Source organism: Micromys minutus (assembly GCF_963924665.1).
Source record: "Micromys minutus genome assembly, chromosome: 21".
In the NCBI taxonomy this organism is placed as follows: Eukaryota; Metazoa; Chordata; class Mammalia; order Rodentia; family Muridae; genus Micromys; species Micromys minutus.
In genome coordinates, this window is record NC_137956.1 from 48,051,126 (window position 1) to 48,071,158 (window position 20,033).

Below are 20,033 nucleotides of genomic sequence, written 5' to 3' on the forward strand. Positions count from 1 at the left end.
GGAGGATCCGGGGTGCCCACTGACCAGCCAGCCTAGCCAGTCCTTGGGTACCGGGCTCAGCAAGAGACCCTGGTGCCAAAAGGTAAATGGAGAACCATAGATAAAAACACCTGATGCTGACTCCAGAGACGAGTGGATACCTATGTAAATCCATCCACACACGAGTATACACACTCAACAAAACAAAAGGCTCCTAATAAATGGTATTTGAGCTTGAGCTCTGGCCTTCACATGTAAGTACACACGTCGCACACGCACCCCAAAACACTCACTGTTCCCACATGTGCACAAACACCCACACGTATGCACCATAAAAGATGTGCATACACATACCGCCAACACAGATATACAAGAAAGCACCCCTACTTTACTCCCTAGCCCACCCCCAGACACAGACACAGACAAAAGCAATATCTGTCACCCTGGAAGTGGGTAGCACACGTGCTATCACTTTAAGTTCTTAAGTCCTGCTTTCCATTAAGAGGAAGCAGCAGGGCTGGGATGTCTCATGGGCAGCACTTGTCCAGCATGTGCGAAGCCCTGGGTTTGATACCCAGAACTTTATAAAACTAGCTGTGGTGCTGGGAGACAGAGGAACCAGAGCAGCGTACATGAGAAGGGAAAAAAGAAAAGGAACCAAAAATCTTTGAAGCACTAGTTGACTCTGGAGTTGAGGCACAAAGGAATTCAAGGTGAACCTAACGTGTCAGAGGCACAGTGGAGGCAGTGTGCAAGTGTGCCCTGACACTGTTGTCCGGACAGTCGAGCTTTACAGCTGAGCACAGGGTACAGCCAGTACCCAGCTCAGAGGTCAGCGGGCTCGAGGAGAGGCCGTTAGTGGAGTCAACCTTGTTAAGAGTCCTGATAATCCTGGGCATCTAGGAAGAGATTTTCAGAGTAGCAGACAGACTGAACTACTGCTAAGTTAAGTACACAGCTAGAGAACTCCACACCAGAGAAGGAATGGAACTAGGATTTGCTCCTTGCTCAGCACACACTCTCTCTCTCTCTCTCTCTCTCTCTGTGTGTGTGTGTGTGTGTGTGTGCGCTTGCTTATGTGTGTAAAATTGTGTGTGCATGTGAATAGTGTGTGTGGGTATGTATATATATGTGTGTGTGTGAATGTGTATAAATGTCTGTGTGTATATATGTGACTGTGTATCTGAATGTGTGTGCTTGTGTGTCAATATGTGTGCTTGTATGTGAATGTGTGTGAATATGTGTATGCATGCGTGTGCATGTATGTGGATGTGTGTGCACATGTGTGAATGTGTGTGTGTATATAGGCATGAGGTCAAGAGTGGATGCAGGAGCCATCCACCACCCTGAGGCCAGGTACTTGAGTTTGCACAAGCTCTTTACTAACTGAATGATCTCCTAGCCCCTGCTAGTTGTAAATACACACAGTTTCCACCTTCAGTCGTTGTCAAGAGGTTGAGGAGACCCAGATCAGATGCTTGGTAAACAGTGTGATCAGCCTCATCATCTGCGAATTTCACATCACATGGAGTCAACCAACAGTAGGTTGAAAAAAGTATGTGTGTGTGTGTGTGTGTGTGTGTGTGTGTGTGTGTGTGTGTGCATAAATTCTAAGTTCAAGTGAAACTTGAATGTCTTTTTGCTGAGTGCTGGTGAACCCCCATGAATGAAGTGTTGTGTAAACCCTGCTGCTTTGTCGCACAGTTGGACCTTGAGTGAGTCTGGCTTGTGTCTCCTGTAGTTAAACCCACATGCTGCCATACCCTGGTCACTTAGAGCTCGTTGCTTGTCCCCTCAGCAACACAGGGTAGAAACTAATAGTGTAGTGTTGACCATATGCTATGGTCAGTGTGAAAATGGTCTCAGGGGTATGAGAGGCTCTGTGTGAGGTTCTAGTTCCCTTTCTGCTGCTCTAATGGAAACACTCTGGCCCAAAGCGTGCTCTCTCTCTCTCCCTCTCTCTCCCTCCCTCTTCTCTCTCAAAGAATCGTTTATTTTATTTTTTAAAGCTTTATTTATTTTATTTATATGAGTTTACTGTAGCTGTCTTCAGACACGCCAGAAGAGGGCATCAGATCCCATTACAGATGGTTGTGAGTCACCTTGTGGTTGCTGGGATTTGAACTCAGGACCTCTGGGAGATCAGTCAGTGCTCTCTGCCGCCGAGCCATCTCTCCAGCCTGTTTGCTTTCAGCTAGCTGTCTTCTGTCCTGTATAGCTCAGGATCCCCTGCCTAGGGAATGGTGCCACCCAATAGGCTAGGTCTTTCTTCATTCACCAACAATGGAGATAACCCTCCAAAGGCACCCACAGGCCAACCTGGTCTAAATAACTCCTTACTAAGACTCTTCCCAGATTTTACGTTATGTGAGGTTGACATCTGAAACAGGCCAGCACAGTAGGCTATGTGTAAATATTGTGCTTAAGAATCTACAGATTTGTGTCCCTGCAGGATTCTTGAGCCAACTCCAGTCCCATTGAGCACTGACGGTCAGGACTACTGTAGATTTTAAACACCATGAAAAATCATGAATCAATTCCAATTTTCATTTTACTTTTAATTTTAACTGGGGGAGAAGAGCTTTAAGAAAAACTTCCTTGCTCAGGGCCTTACTCCGTAACCCATTTCTGGTCTGTAACTGGCTGCATAACCCAGGCTGGCCTGAAACTCATGGCAAATCCTTTCGCCTTGACCTCCCAAGTGCTGGGACTACAGGTCCCTGTCACCATGTTTTGTATTTTAATTTTATTATGGAATTGTCCCCATATAACAGTAGATAGAATAGTAAAGAAATCCCCTTGTACCCATCAACCAGTTTCAGTCATTTCCAGCATGTGACCAAGCATATTTCTTTCAGAACCCTCTTCCTTATCATCTCATTTGAATTGGGGGTGGAGATGGATCAGTGGGTAAAGGCTCAGCCCGACAGCCTGAGTTCTACCCCAGAAGCCACAGAAGAGGACAACTGGCTCTTATAAGTTGTCCTCTGATTTCCAAACAAGTACACACACAAACTCACAAACACATACATACATACATACATACATACATACATACATACATACATCTCACAACTCACCAACAAACTCACAAACACACGCTAACTCACACTCACACATACACTCACAACTCACAAACACACTTACACAAACACATTACCACACACACACACACACACACACACACACAGAAAGAGAAATCAACCAACCAACCAATCAATAAATCTTGACCTCATGCTGGGCCACTGTTGGATGGCCCAAAGCACACCCCTTACCTTTGCACAGATGGTGATTGCTCTGCAGAACACCACTGCCACCAGCCGATACCTGCGCGTCCTCCCTCCGTCCTCTCCGTACTTCGCGCTGGGACTTGGTAGGTTCGAGATAACAGTCCCTGCTGCCTCACAATGACTGCTCTGCCCAGGCCTCCCTCCATCAGCTGTCCCTGCCCTCTTCACTTTGCTCCGGGCACTGGCTCTGCCAGCCTGGCACCCTTCGAGCTGTGGCTGCCCTCCATCATTGCTCATGTCACCATGGCAACCTCCCAACCAGCCTCCCAGCTTTAGAGTCTGCCATGCCTTCAGGCCTCTGGTCTTGGCTCAGGTGTGGTGGCTCTCACTTGTAATCCCAGCACTCGGAAGGGTTGACACAAATCTGAGGCCAGTGTGGGTGAAGAGTAGCTGTCTAACCAAAAAACCAAACCAAACCCTCTTGCCGCTCAAACGCACCAATCTCAAAGGTCTGCCCATAAGAGAATCCCTATGGCACGGGGGCAGATAGCCTCCACCCACCCATTCCTTATGGGCCTTCTCACTCCTGCTTGGACCTTGATGTTGTTACCTATGAGTGGCCCCCAAATGCCCCAGGCAGCTCTGCCATCAGCCTGGCCTTGGTCTAGCTGTGGTCAGTGTCAGTTGCATGACTTTTCCTGGGGAGGTGTGAGCCAGTGACACTTCGCCCCAGAAAGGCCCCAGCGACAGTTAAGTAACCATTCCAACCAAGTTGAACTTGGTGAACCAGTGAGTTTATTGAGGTCACAGGATCACACATGAGGAGCTCCTCCTCACAGGTGCCTGTGAGGGAGAGAAAAGTCTCCTTCCCCTCAGTGATCGCTCCCTGCTTATCTGACCTCAGAGGGGCCTTATTAATCTTGTAGCTTGTAAGAGGTTCCCAAACCTTAGGGAGCTTACGAGTAGTTCATTTGACTGCTCTCTCTTCCCTCCATTGACTGCTCTCTCTTCCCTCCATTGACTCTCTCTCTTCCCTCCACAGCGGCATTGTCCTTTTGAAAGAAATAGATACACTGTAACTCCCCAGAGCAAGTATTCAATGTGACAGAAGTAGATACAATGTAACTCCCCAGGTGAATCAGCTGGAGCCCTGCGGGGCATCTGGTCCTTTATCCTCATTGGTCAACAGGAATGTTCCCAGGAAAAGGTGGAATAGTGGCTCCAGGGATGACCTGCCAGTACATTGTCCAGTTCATCCCAGACTGTCTTGGCGATTTTGATGATTTTATTTTGGTTGAGACCCAGTCTCCCCACACGCTGGTAATCCCCCTGCAGGCCCGGAGACCGCCACCAGTGCTGACCTGTGAGTGAGTGTGTACACTTCAGTGGGATCCAGCTAGGCCTGGGGAACCCCTGTAAGGGCGGGACGCATCTTAGGACTCCCTGGAAGTGGCACAGATCTTGTGGCTAAGGGGCAGAGACTTCAGGATCCTGAAAGGAACCTTCCAGCAGCTTCCGAAGCAGAAGGCCTCCCAGTCTTCTGTTCAGCAGGGGCTGAGGCAGTAGAGGAGGTGTTTCTGGGTACCCAGAGGAAGTATCTGAAGATATTGACTCTGTTGCTAGAGGAAGGGAGGGGGGCTTCCTCAGAAAAGCCAACCTCAGCTGGTCCGTCTTGGGTATGAGCTCTTGCAGCTACACTCAGCCTCTCCCCCTATCGTACACCCCCCACCACCACGTTGGGTCTCTCTGGCCCAGACAAAGAGTCCACAGAGGATCTGAGTCCAACATGATGACTGTCATGTGACCTGGCAGCACCCTGGACAGAGCACAAGGGAGTCAGGGGTCAGGGGTCAGGGGTCAGGCCACGTCCCATTTCCTTCCTGCTCAGCATGGTGGCTGCTCTAAGCTTGGCTGGATCTCAGAAAGAGGGATGTCAGCATCAGGGTCCATTGGAAGCAATATGTTGTTTTTATTTCATGGATCTATTATATTATACACATGTGTATTGGGGGAGGGGATACTGTGCCATGGTGCACATATGGTTCTCAGAGTGCACCTTGTAGGAGTTGATTCCCACCTTCTACTACATCCATCTGGTAGATCGAACTCAGGTCTTCGGGTTTGGCAGCAAGCCCCTCTACCTGCTGAGCCATCTCACCAGCCCCTGTTGCCCTTCCTGATCAATCTCTCCCTGTGGTCTCAGTGTCACCTGTTTTGGACTGCGGCTACTGCCTCATTGGAGGAGTAAAGATAACAAAATTCATCTGCAAAAATGTGGGCTTCAGCGTTGGCAAATTCTGCATCATGCCCCAAAAGAGCTGGCCACCGCCGAGTTTCCGGGTGAGTTCACAAGGACTGTGACCACGGGAAAAGAACCAACCCACCCAAGCAGATGAGCTCGGAGGAGGTCACTGAGCCATATGTGGGACCAGACCAGAAACTCACAAAAGTAGGACGTCACAATCCCCAGACATGCACGCCTCAGCCTGCGAACAAAAGCGTAGAGGTTAGGGGTGGTGAGTTTCCAGTCACAAGCTCCCGCACAAACCCGGGTGTGGCTTACGCCTCTTTTATTTTTTTAAATGCTGTCTCCAATTCAACCACGGGTGCTCACTTAGCCCAGCATTATCATTGCAGATCTGAGCATTATGTGAGACCGCAGGCAGGCAGGGAGGAATCTGTATTGGCACAGGTATTTAAAAAATATTTTGGGGATGGGGAGATGACTCCGTGGATATAGTGGGAGAACCCGATAAGTTCTCAGAACTGACATTAAAAAAAAACAAAAAACAAACAAACAAACAAACAAACAAAAAAAAACCCACTGTCCTATAACCCCAGTCAGAGGCTGTGGAGACCTTACCATGCCTGGTCCTCATTGGCCGGTCAGCCTACCTCGGTGGTGAGTTCCAGGCTAGTGAGAGACCCTGTCTCAAAGAACAGGATGACAGCATCATTGAAGGACAATCTTTGAAGCTGTCCTCCGGCCTCCACAGGCACACACATAACACATGGGCACCCACACATATGTGAATACAGACACATGTATATTACACACAGTGTGCTTTGAGCCGAACCTTTCAAAGAGAGAGATTGCACATAAGCACCTGTATCTCCACGCTCTTTGCCTCTGTTGCAGTTGGTAGGTTTCCCCCATGCCTTCTGACCTAGAAATACGAGCTGTCCCTTCCCTGGTGTGCCTCTTGCCCGGTGGGGTCTTGTAAGCACCAGTGTGTGCCTCTGTCCTGGAGGGATTCTTTAGAAGTTTTGCTATGGAGGTAGCAGGCATTCTTGACACAGAAGCTGACAGCATGTCCGGGTGGAGTTGGGGTGGGGTCAGAGGCAGATGCAGTGGCCACCACAGACAAGACCAGGAGTTCTGGGAAGCCCTTCTTGTGCCTCTGTGTCCCCCGCACCTGGCTGTAAGGACAGCTTCCCAGCACGCAGCTCCCTGGACTCTCTCAGCACTAACCTTCAGATCCTCCCCCTGTGCCTGGTGAAGGTGGCCGTGAGCCCTCCCCCGACCTCCCGCCCCCCACCAGGGAGACTGGGCTACGGTTTCTTCACCGACAAGGATCCTTAAAGTCCTCAGACAGCGGAACGGGCATTGGCAAAGCTCACAGTGCCAGTGCTGGAGTTTTCGGTTCCTTTGTACCTCTGCCTTCTTCTTTCCAGGCGGTTGCAACCGCTGGCTTTGTGGAGCAGCCTCCCTTTGGAGTGATGCCTTCCGTGTTTGAGCTGGCTCCAGGGTACGCCATACTGTTGGAGGTGGGTAGTGAGACCTGTCCCTTCTGCTCACCCTTGGTGGCTTCCTCAGAAGTCCCATTACGACCTCCTCGGTGTCCTCATGACTCACACCCACACTGTTCTGACCCAGCTCACGGCACCAGTGGGTTCTAGACGGGTGCCTTATAATACATGCTGGCCTCCAAATACATGCTGTGGCCACAACCTTCCACATACGTGCTAACCAGATCCATTTAAAAAGGCAATGCAGGGCACTGCGGTTTGAATCCGAAACGTCTCCCATAAGCTCATTACACACACTCTTTCTCTCCCCTAGGTCTTGTTCCTCCCTACTGGCCTAGGAAAGGTGGAAGAGACCTTCATCATCGTGTGTGACAACTGTCAGATGAAGGAGGTGGTCATCGTAGGTGGGGACGTGGCTCCAGGAACTGCTTACCAGGGTGGCACAGCGGAAGCATGCTGGGAAAGTGGTGATCTGGAGGGAGGGGGGTCACTGCCTCCAACCCCTGAGCCTCTACTTCCTAGTGCCAGATTATGGGCCAAATCTTCCATTCTTTCTCCCGGAGTCCGCTTTTGACTCTGAGAGCCACCTGCGGCTCACATTGCTCACACCTCTAGGGTTTTAAAAGGTCGGAGAGGGCATTTTCTGAGTTGTACAGGTGCACACAATTTTCCCTTTGTTCCTTCCCTCCCTCCCTCCCTTCCTCCTCCCTCCCTTCCTCAGTTCTTCTCTTCCATTTGTGTGCCCAGTTCCACTTCGTAGTTATTAATTGAGCATTTGCTGCATGTAAGGCTCTCGGAGTCAAAGTCTTCAGACCTGAGGGTGTGTGTGTGTGCCCGAGGCATGCTTTCATTTTCTGCATGCTCTGGGGACCCTGGATAAGGTCACCTGCATGGGGTGTGACATGGGTCCTGTGGCAGCCTTTGGCCGCAGGGTGCTGACATCGGCCTGGTGATACTTGGTGAGCCTCACTACTCTCCGCCCTCAGGGACAGGGCAGCTGGTGGCTTTGGATCTGATCTATATTTCTGGTGGAAAAAGTGAGCCGGACCCAGGAGAGCTGAAAGATTTAACAGCCCAATACTTTATCCGGTTTGATCCAGAAAATGTCCAGTCCACCTCAAGGAAGCAGCTCATCATCAGAAATGCTACGTGAGTGGCCCTCAGCACGTCATCAACACACAGGCATGGTTTTCTCTTAATTAAGCCCTATGTCCCTAACGAGGCAAGAGTGTGTTCTAAGTCAGAGGGAGTTGTGAGCCCAGAATGGATCCGGAGGGATGGAAGAATCTTGAGTCACATTGCCAATCATGCAGCCATTAGATATGAGTGGATGTTTCTATTTATTTCATGTGTGTGTGTGTGTGTGTGTGTGTGTGTGTGTGTGATGTGTAAGGTTGTATGTGTAATGTGTAAGGTGTTCAAGGTGTGTATATGACAGAGGACTGTCAGGAGTGTAAGGTGTGAGTGTGATGTGTAAGGTTGTATGTGTAAGATGTAAAGTGTATGAGTATGTGAGGTATAGGGTGTTTGAGGTGTGTATGTGTGAGAGGTCTGTGAGGAGTGCAAAGTGTGTGTATGTAATGGGTAAGGTGTATGAGGTATATGTGTGTGATATGTAAGATGTGTTAGGTATGTGTGTGTTTGTGTGTATGAGGTGTATATGTGTGATGTGTAAGGTGTGTGTGTGTGTGTGTGTGTGATGTGTAAGGTGTGTGTGAGATCTGTGTGTATGATGTATAAGGTGTGTGTGTGTGGTGTCTGGGAGGCATGTGTGTGTTTGCATGTGTATGTTTGGGATGTATTCAGGTGCACATGTTTGTGGTATGAGCAGACTAGAAGAGCTTGGTTCTGGCTCCTCAGGCACCAGCACTTGGTTACTGTGAATCATTATCCCGAATTGTCCTCAGTGGTTGGTCTAGGCTTGGCCACCAGGAAGCTCAGAGGAGCGGCTGCTCTCCATCCTCAGCACCTGGATTAAGAGATGGGTTACCACACCTGGCTTTTGTTGTTGTTTTGATTGGTACAGAGTCTCACGGTGTAGCCTTTGGCCTTGAACTCATTCTGTAGACCAACTGGTCTCAAGTTTACAGAGACCCATCTATCTACCTGAGCCTCCTGAGTGTTAGAAGCAAAGGTGTGCACCACAATGATAACTCAGGCCACGATATTTTGCCTTTGTTTAATGTGGGTCCTAAGACCTCACTCAGGACCCATGCTCACCGAGAGCTGTCTTTCCAGCCAGATGATTCTATTTAAACTGGTTAAAATGAGATCAATGCTCCAATGCTCCACCCCTCCACCCCTCCATTCCTCCTCCCCTCCACCCCTCCACTAATCCACTCCTCCACTCCTCCACCCTTCCACTCCTCCACTGCTCCACCCCTCCACTCCTCCACCCCTCCACTCCTCCACCCCTCCACTCCTCCACCCCTCCACTCCTCCACCCCTCCACTGTTCCACCCCTCCAATCCTCCACCCCTCCACCCCTCCACCCCTCCACCTCTCCACCCCTCCACCCCTCCACCCCTCCACTCCTCCACCCCTCCACCCCTCCACTGTTCTACTCATATCACCGAATCCTCCTGTCACTTCCATGTTACTAAGTACAGATCTAGGGAGGATTTTCCAGAGACACCACTCTGTCTGAAGCTGCTACAGACCCAGGCCGGTCTTTAGGCTCAGCCCTCAAACATCACATTCATCAGCCCCGAGCTTAGTGAGTCTCCAGGCAGAGCTGCCCTGGGACACAGGAGTCAATCACTCAGCATGACAGGAGGGACTGGCCTGTGTCCCCACCCCCATCCCACCCAGCAGCATGCTGTGAGTCCTGTCCCATCCGGTCCCTGTCCATCACTAGTGCGTCTCCCTGAACACAGCTACCATCTCAGCAGGCCATGGCTGTAGACAGAAGGTGGTGGGTCCAGGAAATCCAGAAATGCTCAGGTGGTGGGGGAACACTTTAGAGAATAACGCTGATACCCAGGGATGCCTGGACTCTTCTAGAGTCCCAACTAGAGCATGACGTCTTACATCTCCTGTGTCCCCTGACTCGCTGAGGTTTCAGTCTCCAGCTGCCGTGGTGAAGGCAGGGGTGTCCACTTTGGACTCCTCCGCTGTCTTTACCTAAGTTGCCCTCCGCTCCTCCGTGGGAAAAGCTTGAAGCCCAATCTGGTCACTTGTTCTCTGGAACATGTAGATTAGAGCAGACCAACCGTCCGTCCGGTGGGGGCCCCTGATGGAGACACAACCTCCGACCCGCTGCCCGCTGAATGGTCGCCCCCACGGTCGTCCCCACAGACACGTGGAGCTGGCCTTTCACTGGCAGATCATGAAGCCCAACCTGCAGCCCCTGATGCCTGGAGAGACGTACAGCGCAGACAGCATCAAGTGCTACCCTGACAGGGAGACAGCCTTCAGCATCATTCCCGAGAAGGGCGTCCTTCAGGCCCACTCGGACCACGAGTTCATCCTGAGCTTCTCTCCTTACGAGGTCATTTCATGAGCCAGCGACGGGGTCCTGAGCTCTCTGTGTGTCTGTCTCCTCCCCAAACCCTCAGCTATGTTCCTGAGAGATCCTGAAACTACAGTGAGGCCTGATGAGGCTGGGGTGCAGGTCTGGTGTGTGTTTCCTGGCTCCGGCCACACGTCCCGTGCTTGCCCCTTAGTCCCTTTCACAGTTCAGCAACACTGAAGCACACCCGTCTCCACCATCCCCCACAGCTCCTACAGAGCAAGGCGCGAGCTCCCAGCATAATGAGCCAGGCTAGGCCAAGGCTCTGGTTTTAGATGGTCTGAGCCCAAGTTGGGCTTGGCTGCCCCCGGAGCCAGCTGCTTGCCATACATGGGAAGGGGTGGTGCCTTAAACACACCGAGGATGCTAATTGAAGCCAAGCCAATATCCGACTTGGGGGCTTGGGCTCTCTCTGCTGCCCTGGCAGGGATCCCGTTCTCCCTGAGGTGGGGAGAGAACCCTGGGAAGTAGCCTGCCTTTCAGAGTCCTCTGTCACCCTGGCTCAGGAAAGAGGGAGCCCTGTCGTGTCCCCTAGGTGCCTGCAGACAGTCAGCCTGGCTGGAAGGCGAATCCGGTCATCATACTGGGCTTCTCTTGCAGCTCAAATGTTTCCACAGCGTGCTGCAGATGGTTCTAGAAGCTGTCCCCGAGCCCTTGAGGTGAGCAGGGCATGAGCCTAGGTGAGGGAGAGTCACTGCCACCCCTGCATTTTGGGTGCTTTGAGGAGGTCTGAATGGTGCGCCGGCTAGAGGTAGGTCTCCAGGGAGCGAGGTGCACAGGGCCCAGAGGATGCTCTCTGTCCCTGGAGGCAGCAGGTCTGTGCCCCAGGCTCTCAGGTGATCTGCTGTCACTTAGCACTGTCACATGACTGTGTGCTTGGGGGCGGGGGCGGGGTAAAGGACCACTTTTTGTCCACAAGACCAAACGAGTAGGACAGAGGCAGGGGCATGCTCACTCAGAGCTCATAGTGGGTTCTGTTCAGCTCAGGGGTGGAGAGCCTGGGGGACTACTCCTACTCGGCGGATGACGTGATCGTCCTGGAAATCGAGGTGAAAGGTTTGGCAGAACCCTTCCAGGTTCTTCTAGAGCCGTATGCCCTCATCATCCCTGGTGAGAACTACATTGGCATCACTGTGAAGAAAGACTTTAAGGTAAGGCATCTTCTCCCCAGCTTCGGCTGCTCCAAGTGATGCTGTACTTAGGTGTAAGTGTAGTGAGGATAGAGTTCAATAGGTCACAACACGAAGCCCAGCCCCGTGGGGGGTGGGGTGTACCTATGGCGGTTCACGCTCCCGGGCCAGGCTCGTCTGATGAATTTTATCAGTGTTCCCGAATCTTCTGAAGTCAGGGCTGTGAACTCTTTGTCCCAGGTCTTCAGCAGGATGTGGTACTGTGTCCCTACAACATGAAGGAAAGGTGCCTCTTGGGAGGGAGGCCTGGGGCTTCAGACGGTCAGCAGCTAGCAGAGCATCCTACAATCCCTTGGGAGCCCGTGATCCCACCATCCTTCAGCAGGTTCTGCTTTGACACGGAAGGGCGGAAGGGCGGCGCCCAAGCAGCCCGGACTGGTGCGTGTGTCTTTCAGATGTGGAACAACAGCAAGTCACCCATCAGATACATGTGGGGGAAAGTCAGCGACTGCCACATTGCTGAAGTGGAGCCCTGCACTGGGGTGATAGGTAGTTAGTTCACCTGTAGGAAGGTGTGGCTCGCCTAGGGTTGAATGCAGGGGACCTATACAAGACCCTGGATGTCCTGCAGTCAAACCCAGCCTTGGTCTGCTCCACCTCCATGTTGTCTTCCTCCCCAGAGCCCAACGAGGTCGGAGATTTTGAGTTAAACCTAACCGGTGGGGTACCTGGCCCAATCAGCCAGGACCTGGAGTGTGAAATCAAAGATTCGCCCTGCCCAGTGGTGCTCCACATTGAGGCCTCATTTAAGGTGCCATGGGTGGCGGGAACCGGGAGAGGTTTGGAGGGGAGTGAGCCAGGACCCAGCCTCTTCCAGGACAGGCGATGACACTCCCCTCTGGTGTTCCAGGGACCCGCGGTGGCCGTCGATGTCCCAGCCCTTCAGTTCGGCCTGCTTCGCCTAGGAGAGAAGGCTTCCATCTCCATCCAGATCCGAAATGTCAGCCAGCTCTCTGCAGTGTGGCATTTGAGGGAGAGCCCGGTCTGCCTGGCAGAGAGGCATGAGGATGTAAGTGGGACCCTGCAGGCTCCCGTGATGTGGCCGCCCCGCCCCCAGGAGACATTCACCTTTGGCTCTTGTCTGAACTGGGATCCTTGCCCAGAAGCAGCAGTGTCCAGGGTGGAATTCATCCCCCAGCCCCAATTCTAAAGACGTTTCCTACGCTCCCCACCCCCTGTCAAACACCCTCTTATGCATAAGAGGGTGATGTGAGGGTTCTCCTTCCTAGAAGCAGCCTGAGTCCAGAATTTAACAGGAAGGCCACAGGGCCAACTCCTCAGGCTCACCCAGAAAATGTGGTTGCAGTTTGAGAACCTGCCACCAGGTGGCGGCCGGCAGCTCAAACCTGAGGGCTCTATAAAGAAAACTCAAGTTTGGGGATATGAGCTGCTTTCAATCCCAGCAAAGTGCGCACACATGCACGCGCGCACACACACACACACACACACACACACACACACACCAAAACAAAAAACCCCCAAACATACAAAAACAAAAACAAACAAAAAACCACCAGCAGCAGCACGGTGGCACATGCATTTATGGTGCTCTGAGACAAAGGGGTCAGAAGTTCGTGGTTCTCCTGTGAGGTTAGGGTGGGTCAATCCTGATCTCGAGAGACCTCCAGGCAGTGTGGCCCTCACACCCGTTGTCCTGGTCTCACTGAAGGGGGTGCCAATGTCCTTTCTAACGTGGTCCTCCAGTGACATTCCATTAACCAATGTGGCCTTGGGACCCAAAGCTTCTCAGTTCCACAGGTGCCCTGCTCATCAGGGGTGGGGGTTGAGCAGACACTTTGGGATACCGTCTTTGGCCTTTCTTGTAATCTGTCTGCTCTCTCCCTTTTGTATGAGGAGGGGTGGGTTTAGTGATAGGGGACTCAATCCTGGGGAGGGAGGTGGGGGAAAGAATACCAGGACAGGTACGAGGGGGAAATCCTTCCTCTATCTGTAACTTCTGCCCGCCCCAGTGGGCTAGCCTCAGCTGAAGATGTCCGAGGTTGGCCTGGGCCTGCTGAGGACACCTCTTCCAGAGCACCCAAGCCCCTCTCCTGTTCCTCTCTGGTCTTCTTGGCCACCACTCCCACCCCAGTGACCTTGTTCTGGCTCCCACCTCTTAAGTCTGTTCCCACTTCTCACTGTGTCCTCTGCATCGACCTCAGGTGTCCCCCTTCCACACTGAGCCTTCTGGTGGCCAGCTTCTCCCTCTGGGGGAGTGCAGAGCGACCGTCACCTTCAAGGCCTCCCAGTGCCAGCGTCTGCAGACAGTTCTAGAGCTGGAGGTGGAGAATGGGTCCTGGAGGTATGGTGGGGCGCCACACGGGAGGGCGCCACACAAGAGGACGGTGGCCGACTGTTTTCAGCCCGTGTTTATTGTTTGTACAACTGAGTGCTTATCTAGAGATATTATCAAATTTAAACCAAAGATGGGGGGGGCTGGAGAAATGGCTCAGGGTTAAGAGTGCTTGCTTACTAAACCCAGATGACTAGGGTTGATTACCAGCGCCCAGGCCAGGTGTCCGAAGGGCAGCCTGTAGCTCCAGCTCCAGTGTTAGCTGTCTTCTGGTTTCCTCAGGCTGCTTCCTAGAACAGAAAACTGGAGACACCCCAGCTCACTGAGAGTGGGCACAGAATAATCACTGACACTTTTAACGTGTTTTATAAAACTGTGGCGGTGAAGCAGCTAAAGGGAGCATCTGAGCCTGTGGGGCCCATGCCAAAGCATCCCCTCTAAAGGGCAGGGCCTGTGGGCCCATGCCAAAGCATCCCCTCTAAAGGGCAGGGCCTGTGGGCCCATGCCAAAGCATCCCCTCTAAAGGGCAGGGCCTGTGGGCCCATGCCAAAGCATCCCCTCTGAAAACTCAAGCCATATGACAGGCCTCCTGTGAAAGGAAGTTTTGGGGGCCTGGGGGGGGGTAAGAGCAGAGGAGGGAGGGGGACAGAGAAGGACAGAGAGAGGAGAGGGGGAGGGAGAGAGGAAGAAGGGAAGAGGCTGGTGGGGACAAGTGGGAGGGAGGGAGAGAGGGAGGGAGGAAAGGAAGGGAGAGAGAGAGAGAAGAAAGAGAAAGGTGGAGGAGGAAGGGAGGAGGGGAGAGTGGGAGAGAGGGAGAGGGGGCTTGTACCTGGCTGTTGCTAGGTAACTGCTAGGCGGAACCTAGAGGATATGCTAACCACATTAAAATGTGCAAACTGTTGTTGTATTCTGGGAGAAACAGAATTCCTCCCCTGACACCCCTCCCCCTTCTCCCTCTTTCTTCCCTCCCTTCCCTCTCAGTTTTGCAGTAGAAGTTTTCTCATGTACATAAAGAAAAGTTTACAAGCCACCCCCCAACTCACTGTCTACTCAATAATTACCACTCAATGAAAACACAAACTATTCCACTTTCTCTCTACACCTCCCCTAATTCCTCTAAAGAAAGCATTTGGTCTTGCTAACTGATTGGTTGTTTGAGACAGATCATGTAGCTAGCCTGGCCTTCCACTCACTGTGTAGCTGAGGCTAGCCTTAGACTCCTGACCCTCCTGCCTCCCCTCTCAGATGCTGGGACAGTAGGTGATGCCCCAGGGCTGGGTAGAGAGGTGCTTTTTATCTGCCTGATCATCTGGTATAACCCAGAGTACTGACAGGAGGAGAAACCTTTGCATGTTGAACCTATGAAGTTAGACATGTCTCCACTTTAGTAATACTATCAAGAGAAGCTTCCACAGAGTGGCGGAAGCTGTGATCAGAAAGAGAGAAACTGCAGGGTGGATTGTGGCTTTTTCCAGTGGCAGGGGTGTGGGGCAAGTGGGACTGAATCACCAGACAAAACCTGGGAAGGTTGAGCAGATTCAGAGGCCTCCTTATTGTTCCACAAAAAACAGTCAGCGAGTCAGTTTCCAAACACCAAAATCTCTGATCTGATCTAGGAGTTGTCGGAAGGAGCCATTACCTAAGCAATTCCCAGCTACACAAGACAGGAAAAACACCTCCATAAACCTCGGATAACTGCCGGTCATTGATTATTTACAAAAGGCTGATTCAAAGTCTAGCTGCCTTCACTCAGGAATTCATGCCAGATACACTGGCTCTGCTAAATTTCCCATTACACCTTTGTTGGGTGAAGTGTTGTATGTGTGTCTGTTAGTCTGTCTGGTTGTAAGGGTGCTGTGTGTGTGTGTGTGTGTGTGTGTGTGTGTGTGTGTGTGTGTGTGTGTGTGTCCGTTAGTCTAGCTGAGGTATAAGGGTGTTTTCTGTGTGTGTTAGTCTGGCTGGTGTGTAAGGGTTTTCAAGTCTTCCATTTCATTGTACATCTTAATTCTGTTCATTCTTTTTCTTTCTTCTCTCGTACATTACATCCTGACTAAAGTTCCCCCCTTCCAATCCTCCCTGTGCCCATCTCTCCCCCCTCCTCCAGAATCCACCCCTCCTACATTTCTCTTCAGAAAACAGCAGGCATCCCAGGGATGCCCATTGAATGCGGCCTACCACGTTACAGTAAGTCACCCTCCTATCAAGTCAGGACAGAGCAACCCAGCAGAAGGAAGAGAGTCAGAGACTCCCTACTCTTTCTGTTAGGGTCCAACAAGAACACCAACTATGCAACCATAGCATATGTGCATGGACAGAGCCCAGACCCATATAGGCCGTGACTGTCACTTTCCTCTCTGAACCCCCGTGAGCCCGGCTTGGTTGATACTGTGTTCCCCTGCCATCCTTCCTCCAGACACTCACAAACACTGAGTGGAGTTCTGTTTATTCTTAAAAGTGCGGCACTGAGGTCTTCAACCATTCTAGTTGAGTTGTCCATTTCCTTTGCAATTCTGTCAGCTTCTGGGAGGTAAACACCAGGCCCCTCAGTGCAGATCTGATTACTGGCTTTTGTAGTTCTCTGTTAAGTATATATAATTTCTTGCCTGAGTTTAGCCGGTCAGGCAAATGCAGGTTCTTGGTTTTAAGGACTTTCAGATGGACAGGTCCATCTGGACTCCCCAGGATAATCTCCTTTGCTTATTACGTCAGCTCACCGTAAATGTTAGTCATACTACATACATACTAGACGCCTCTAGCCATCAAGACACACAGAGCACTTGTCCATCAAGCTCCTGCCTCATGACAGGGGGAGGGGAGCAATGAAAAGTGAACCTCTTTATATCCACCAGTGAATTGAGGACACGGCACAGAGTACCACCCAAATCCCAGGGAGACAGCCAAATATAGAAAACGGGTTTGTTTCCCAGAAGCAGAGGTAGTAGGAACACTCATTGGAACAAGACTCAAGACTTTTGGGAGCTCTTGTAGTTTGCATTGTGTTGTTGTGGAAAAAAAAAAAAAAAACACTATGAAAACTCTCTAAAATCAGATTAAAGAAAGGACTTATTTTGCTTACACTTCCAGGTCATAGCACATCACTGAGGGAAGTTTGGGCAGGAACCATGGAGGAACTTGACTGGCTCCCTCTCAGGCTCATGTTCAACTAACATTTTCATATAGCTCAGGACCACCTGCTTAGGGAATGGTGCTGCCCACAGTGGGCTGAGCCCATCTGTTTTAGTTACAATTCAGACAATTCCCCTCCGCACATGCCCATAGGCCAATCAGATTTGGACAATCCTCACCTGAGACTCCCTTCTCAGGTGACTAGGCCATGTCCAGTTGACAATCAAAGCTAACTAGGACAGGAGTGCCTCCATTCTTATGGTAAGGACAGAAGATTTTTTTCCTTTGATTAGAGACAGGAAAAAGTGAGTAACCATTCTGAAATAAACCCAGAGTACCCTTAAAATTTCTCATGTTTCAACCTTAAGTGATTTGAAATTTAGATATTTTGTTTCTACACGCTCATGTTAAAGTATAAGAATGCAGTTATGTTTTGACTGATGCTCTTGTATTTTTGTTGCAGCTGTGACAAACTTGGTTTTATGAGTTTTGTTTGTTTTTTGTTGCTTTTGGTTTTCTGGAGGCAGAGTCTCACTGTGCAGCCCCAGATGACCTGAAACTCCCCATGTACCCACTGGCTGTGAACTCACAGTGATCCACCTGTCTCTGCCTCTGGAACTGTAAATGTGCATACTACCCCTAACTGTTTTGTTGCTGGTTCTGGTAGTTTGGTTTAGTTTGGCTTTTGTTTGTTTCTTTTGTTTTATTGTTTTATTACATTAATAGATTCCTTGGGGATTTCTGCAAGATACCCCTATGCCTTTTTATAAATTGGGAGTTTTGTTGTCTCCTTTTTTGATCCATGTGCCATATGATTTCCTGTGTTCCAGCTACCTTCCTGTCTATGCTGAGGTGCAGCAGCCTCACGTGTACCTGCAGAACAGCCACATAGAGTTCAGCAACCTCTACCTGGGTGTACCCACAAAGTTGAGAACCATGCTTGTCAATGGCACACTCCTACCCACCCAGTTCCACTGGGGCAAGGTGACTGAGCCTTAAGGAGCAGCAGCCAAGATGTGTGTGCCCCCCCCATGAATGGCAACCCTCCTGAGTAAATGTTCAGCCTCCCTCCCTCCCATTCACACCGTTCACAGCAAAGTGTGAAAGGAGCTGTTCATTTTGCTTGACCTTTCACGGCTCCGTCTTTAAGAGATTCTAGTTCCCTGGTGAACACGGCTGGGGCCTCCCAGCCAGCACAGCCCACTGCTGGTCCACACAGCTTTGGGGGCCACAGCAGTATCCCTGTGGTTGACATAGGAACTTGCTCTGAGCACCATGAGAGAAACCTCAAAGGTGGCTTGCCTTCTACTGCCCAGCACAGCGGGTTGTCCAGTTTGTCCAGGAAACTCCATGGTGGACAGTGAAGTTGGGGAGGAGAGAAGGCTCTGCGTGGTGGTTGTTGTTTGTTGTTGTTTCTTCTTCTTCTTCTTCTTCTTCTTCTTCTTCTTCTTCTTCTTCTTCTTCTTCTTCTTCTTCTTCTTCTTCTTCTTCTTCTTCTTCTTCTTCTTCTTCTTCTTCTTCTTCTCCTCCTCCTCCTCCTCCTCCTCCTCTTCCTCCTCCTCCTCCTCCTCCTCCTCCTCTTCCTCCTCCTCCTCCTCTTCTTCTTTCTCTTCTTCCTCTTCCTCCTCCTCCTTCTTCTCCTCTTTCTCCTCCTCTTCTTCCTCCTCCTCTTCCTCCTCCTCCTCCCCCTCCTCCCCCTCCCCCTTCTTATTCTTTAGCACCCAGCCCTGTGCAGCTTGCTGGGTTATGCTCCATCTGGTAGCCTCACAAGACAATAAGCTCATCCTGTGCCTTCCAGCTCCTGGGGGCTCAAGCAGACTTGTGCAAAGTGACAGTCTCTCCCAGACATGGCCTACTGGGCCCCAGTGAAGAGCTCCAGCTCACCTTGGAGTTGACAGCCCACACAGAGGTGAGTGAGGCAGCCTGGGAGGGTCTAGTGTGTGAGAAGTACTGACCACTGGTACCCATGCTTCCTGGGTGGCCGGCCACACACCCTGCTCCTGCTCTTCATGTGTGGGCAGCCATTTAATTAATTTCTTTCACTCTGGATGCACTGTCGGAGGCCACAAGGTTAGAGAGCCCAGGGGAGACTCAGCTGTCCCCCAAGACACACTGACCACATTGTCACTACCTTTGCCTTCCTCTAGGCAACTCTCTGTGACCTCAGATAGCCCAGTTGTCCAGCTGTCCTCAGGGCAAAGCCATCGTTCAAGGGAGGCACTGTTCTGGTGCCACAGAGGGACGCTAACGTCTTTGTAGGAGAGGCTTGGATTCTCCCTGAAGTATCCCAGAGGGATGCCACCACAGAGGGGCATGCCACCACAGAGGGGCACGCTCGGTGCTTGGGTCTTGCTGGCCATCTCTTTTCATATCTTCTGAGAAGAGAAACATCCTCAACTTCTTGAAAAAAAAAATGAAGGATTTCTTTGTCCTTTTTTCTTTTTGCCGTTTTTTGTTTGTTTGTTTGTTTGTTGTGGGTGTGCATGCAAGAGTGTGTGCGCGCACACCACTGCACGTAGAGGTCAGACACCATCTTCGAGATATAGGCCCAAGTCCTCACTCCTCGAAGGCAGACACAGGGCTCTCCTGCTTTAGTCACCTCTCTCGCCCCTGTGACAAAAAACAACTTGAGAAAGGAGAAGTTCATTTACCTTGTTCATAGTTTGAGGTTGCAGAGCCTCAAGGTGGGGAAGCTTAGTCACAGCACATCTGCAAACAGGAAGCAGAGAGAGAGGAAGTCGGGTGTTCAGCTCAGTTCTTTACAGGTATTCTAGGACTTTCTCCTGGGATACCACGTGCCCACATTTTGGGTGGATCTTCCCACCTCGGTTAACTCTGTCTCCTTCACAGGTGTGCTAAAACATCTGTTTCCATGGTGATTTTAACCCCCCTCAGGTTGCCAACAAAGACTCACCATTATATCTTCCCGCGGATAGATACAGATATGTAGGGCA

General features: G+C 51.1%; 1 protein-coding gene across 1 annotated transcript in view; it reads left to right on the top strand.

Annotated features, from left to right (window-relative positions):
- Positions 1-20,033, top strand: part of DLEC1 (DLEC1 cilia and flagella associated protein) — a gene marked incomplete at both ends in the record, with an annotated part of 42,494 nt that overhangs the window by 13,920 nt on the left and 8,541 nt on the right. The window contains 15 exons of the mRNA XM_080934696.1: positions 3,265-3,352; positions 4,399-4,572; positions 5,413-5,549; positions 6,885-6,977; positions 7,273-7,363; positions 7,946-8,108; positions 10,257-10,449; positions 11,071-11,129; positions 11,453-11,621; positions 12,056-12,149; positions 12,281-12,411; positions 12,511-12,669; positions 13,823-13,962; positions 17,910-18,063; positions 18,878-18,988. Coding sequence (XP_080790822.1) covers positions 3,265-3,352; positions 4,399-4,572; positions 5,413-5,549; positions 6,885-6,977; positions 7,273-7,363; positions 7,946-8,108; positions 10,257-10,449; positions 11,071-11,129; positions 11,453-11,621; positions 12,056-12,149; positions 12,281-12,411; positions 12,511-12,669; positions 13,823-13,962; positions 17,910-18,063; positions 18,878-18,988 — 1,956 coding nt within the window. The remainder of the gene's footprint in view (positions 1-3,264; positions 3,353-4,398; positions 4,573-5,412; positions 5,550-6,884; positions 6,978-7,272; positions 7,364-7,945; positions 8,109-10,256; positions 10,450-11,070; positions 11,130-11,452; positions 11,622-12,055; positions 12,150-12,280; positions 12,412-12,510; positions 12,670-13,822; positions 13,963-17,909; positions 18,064-18,877; positions 18,989-20,033) is intronic.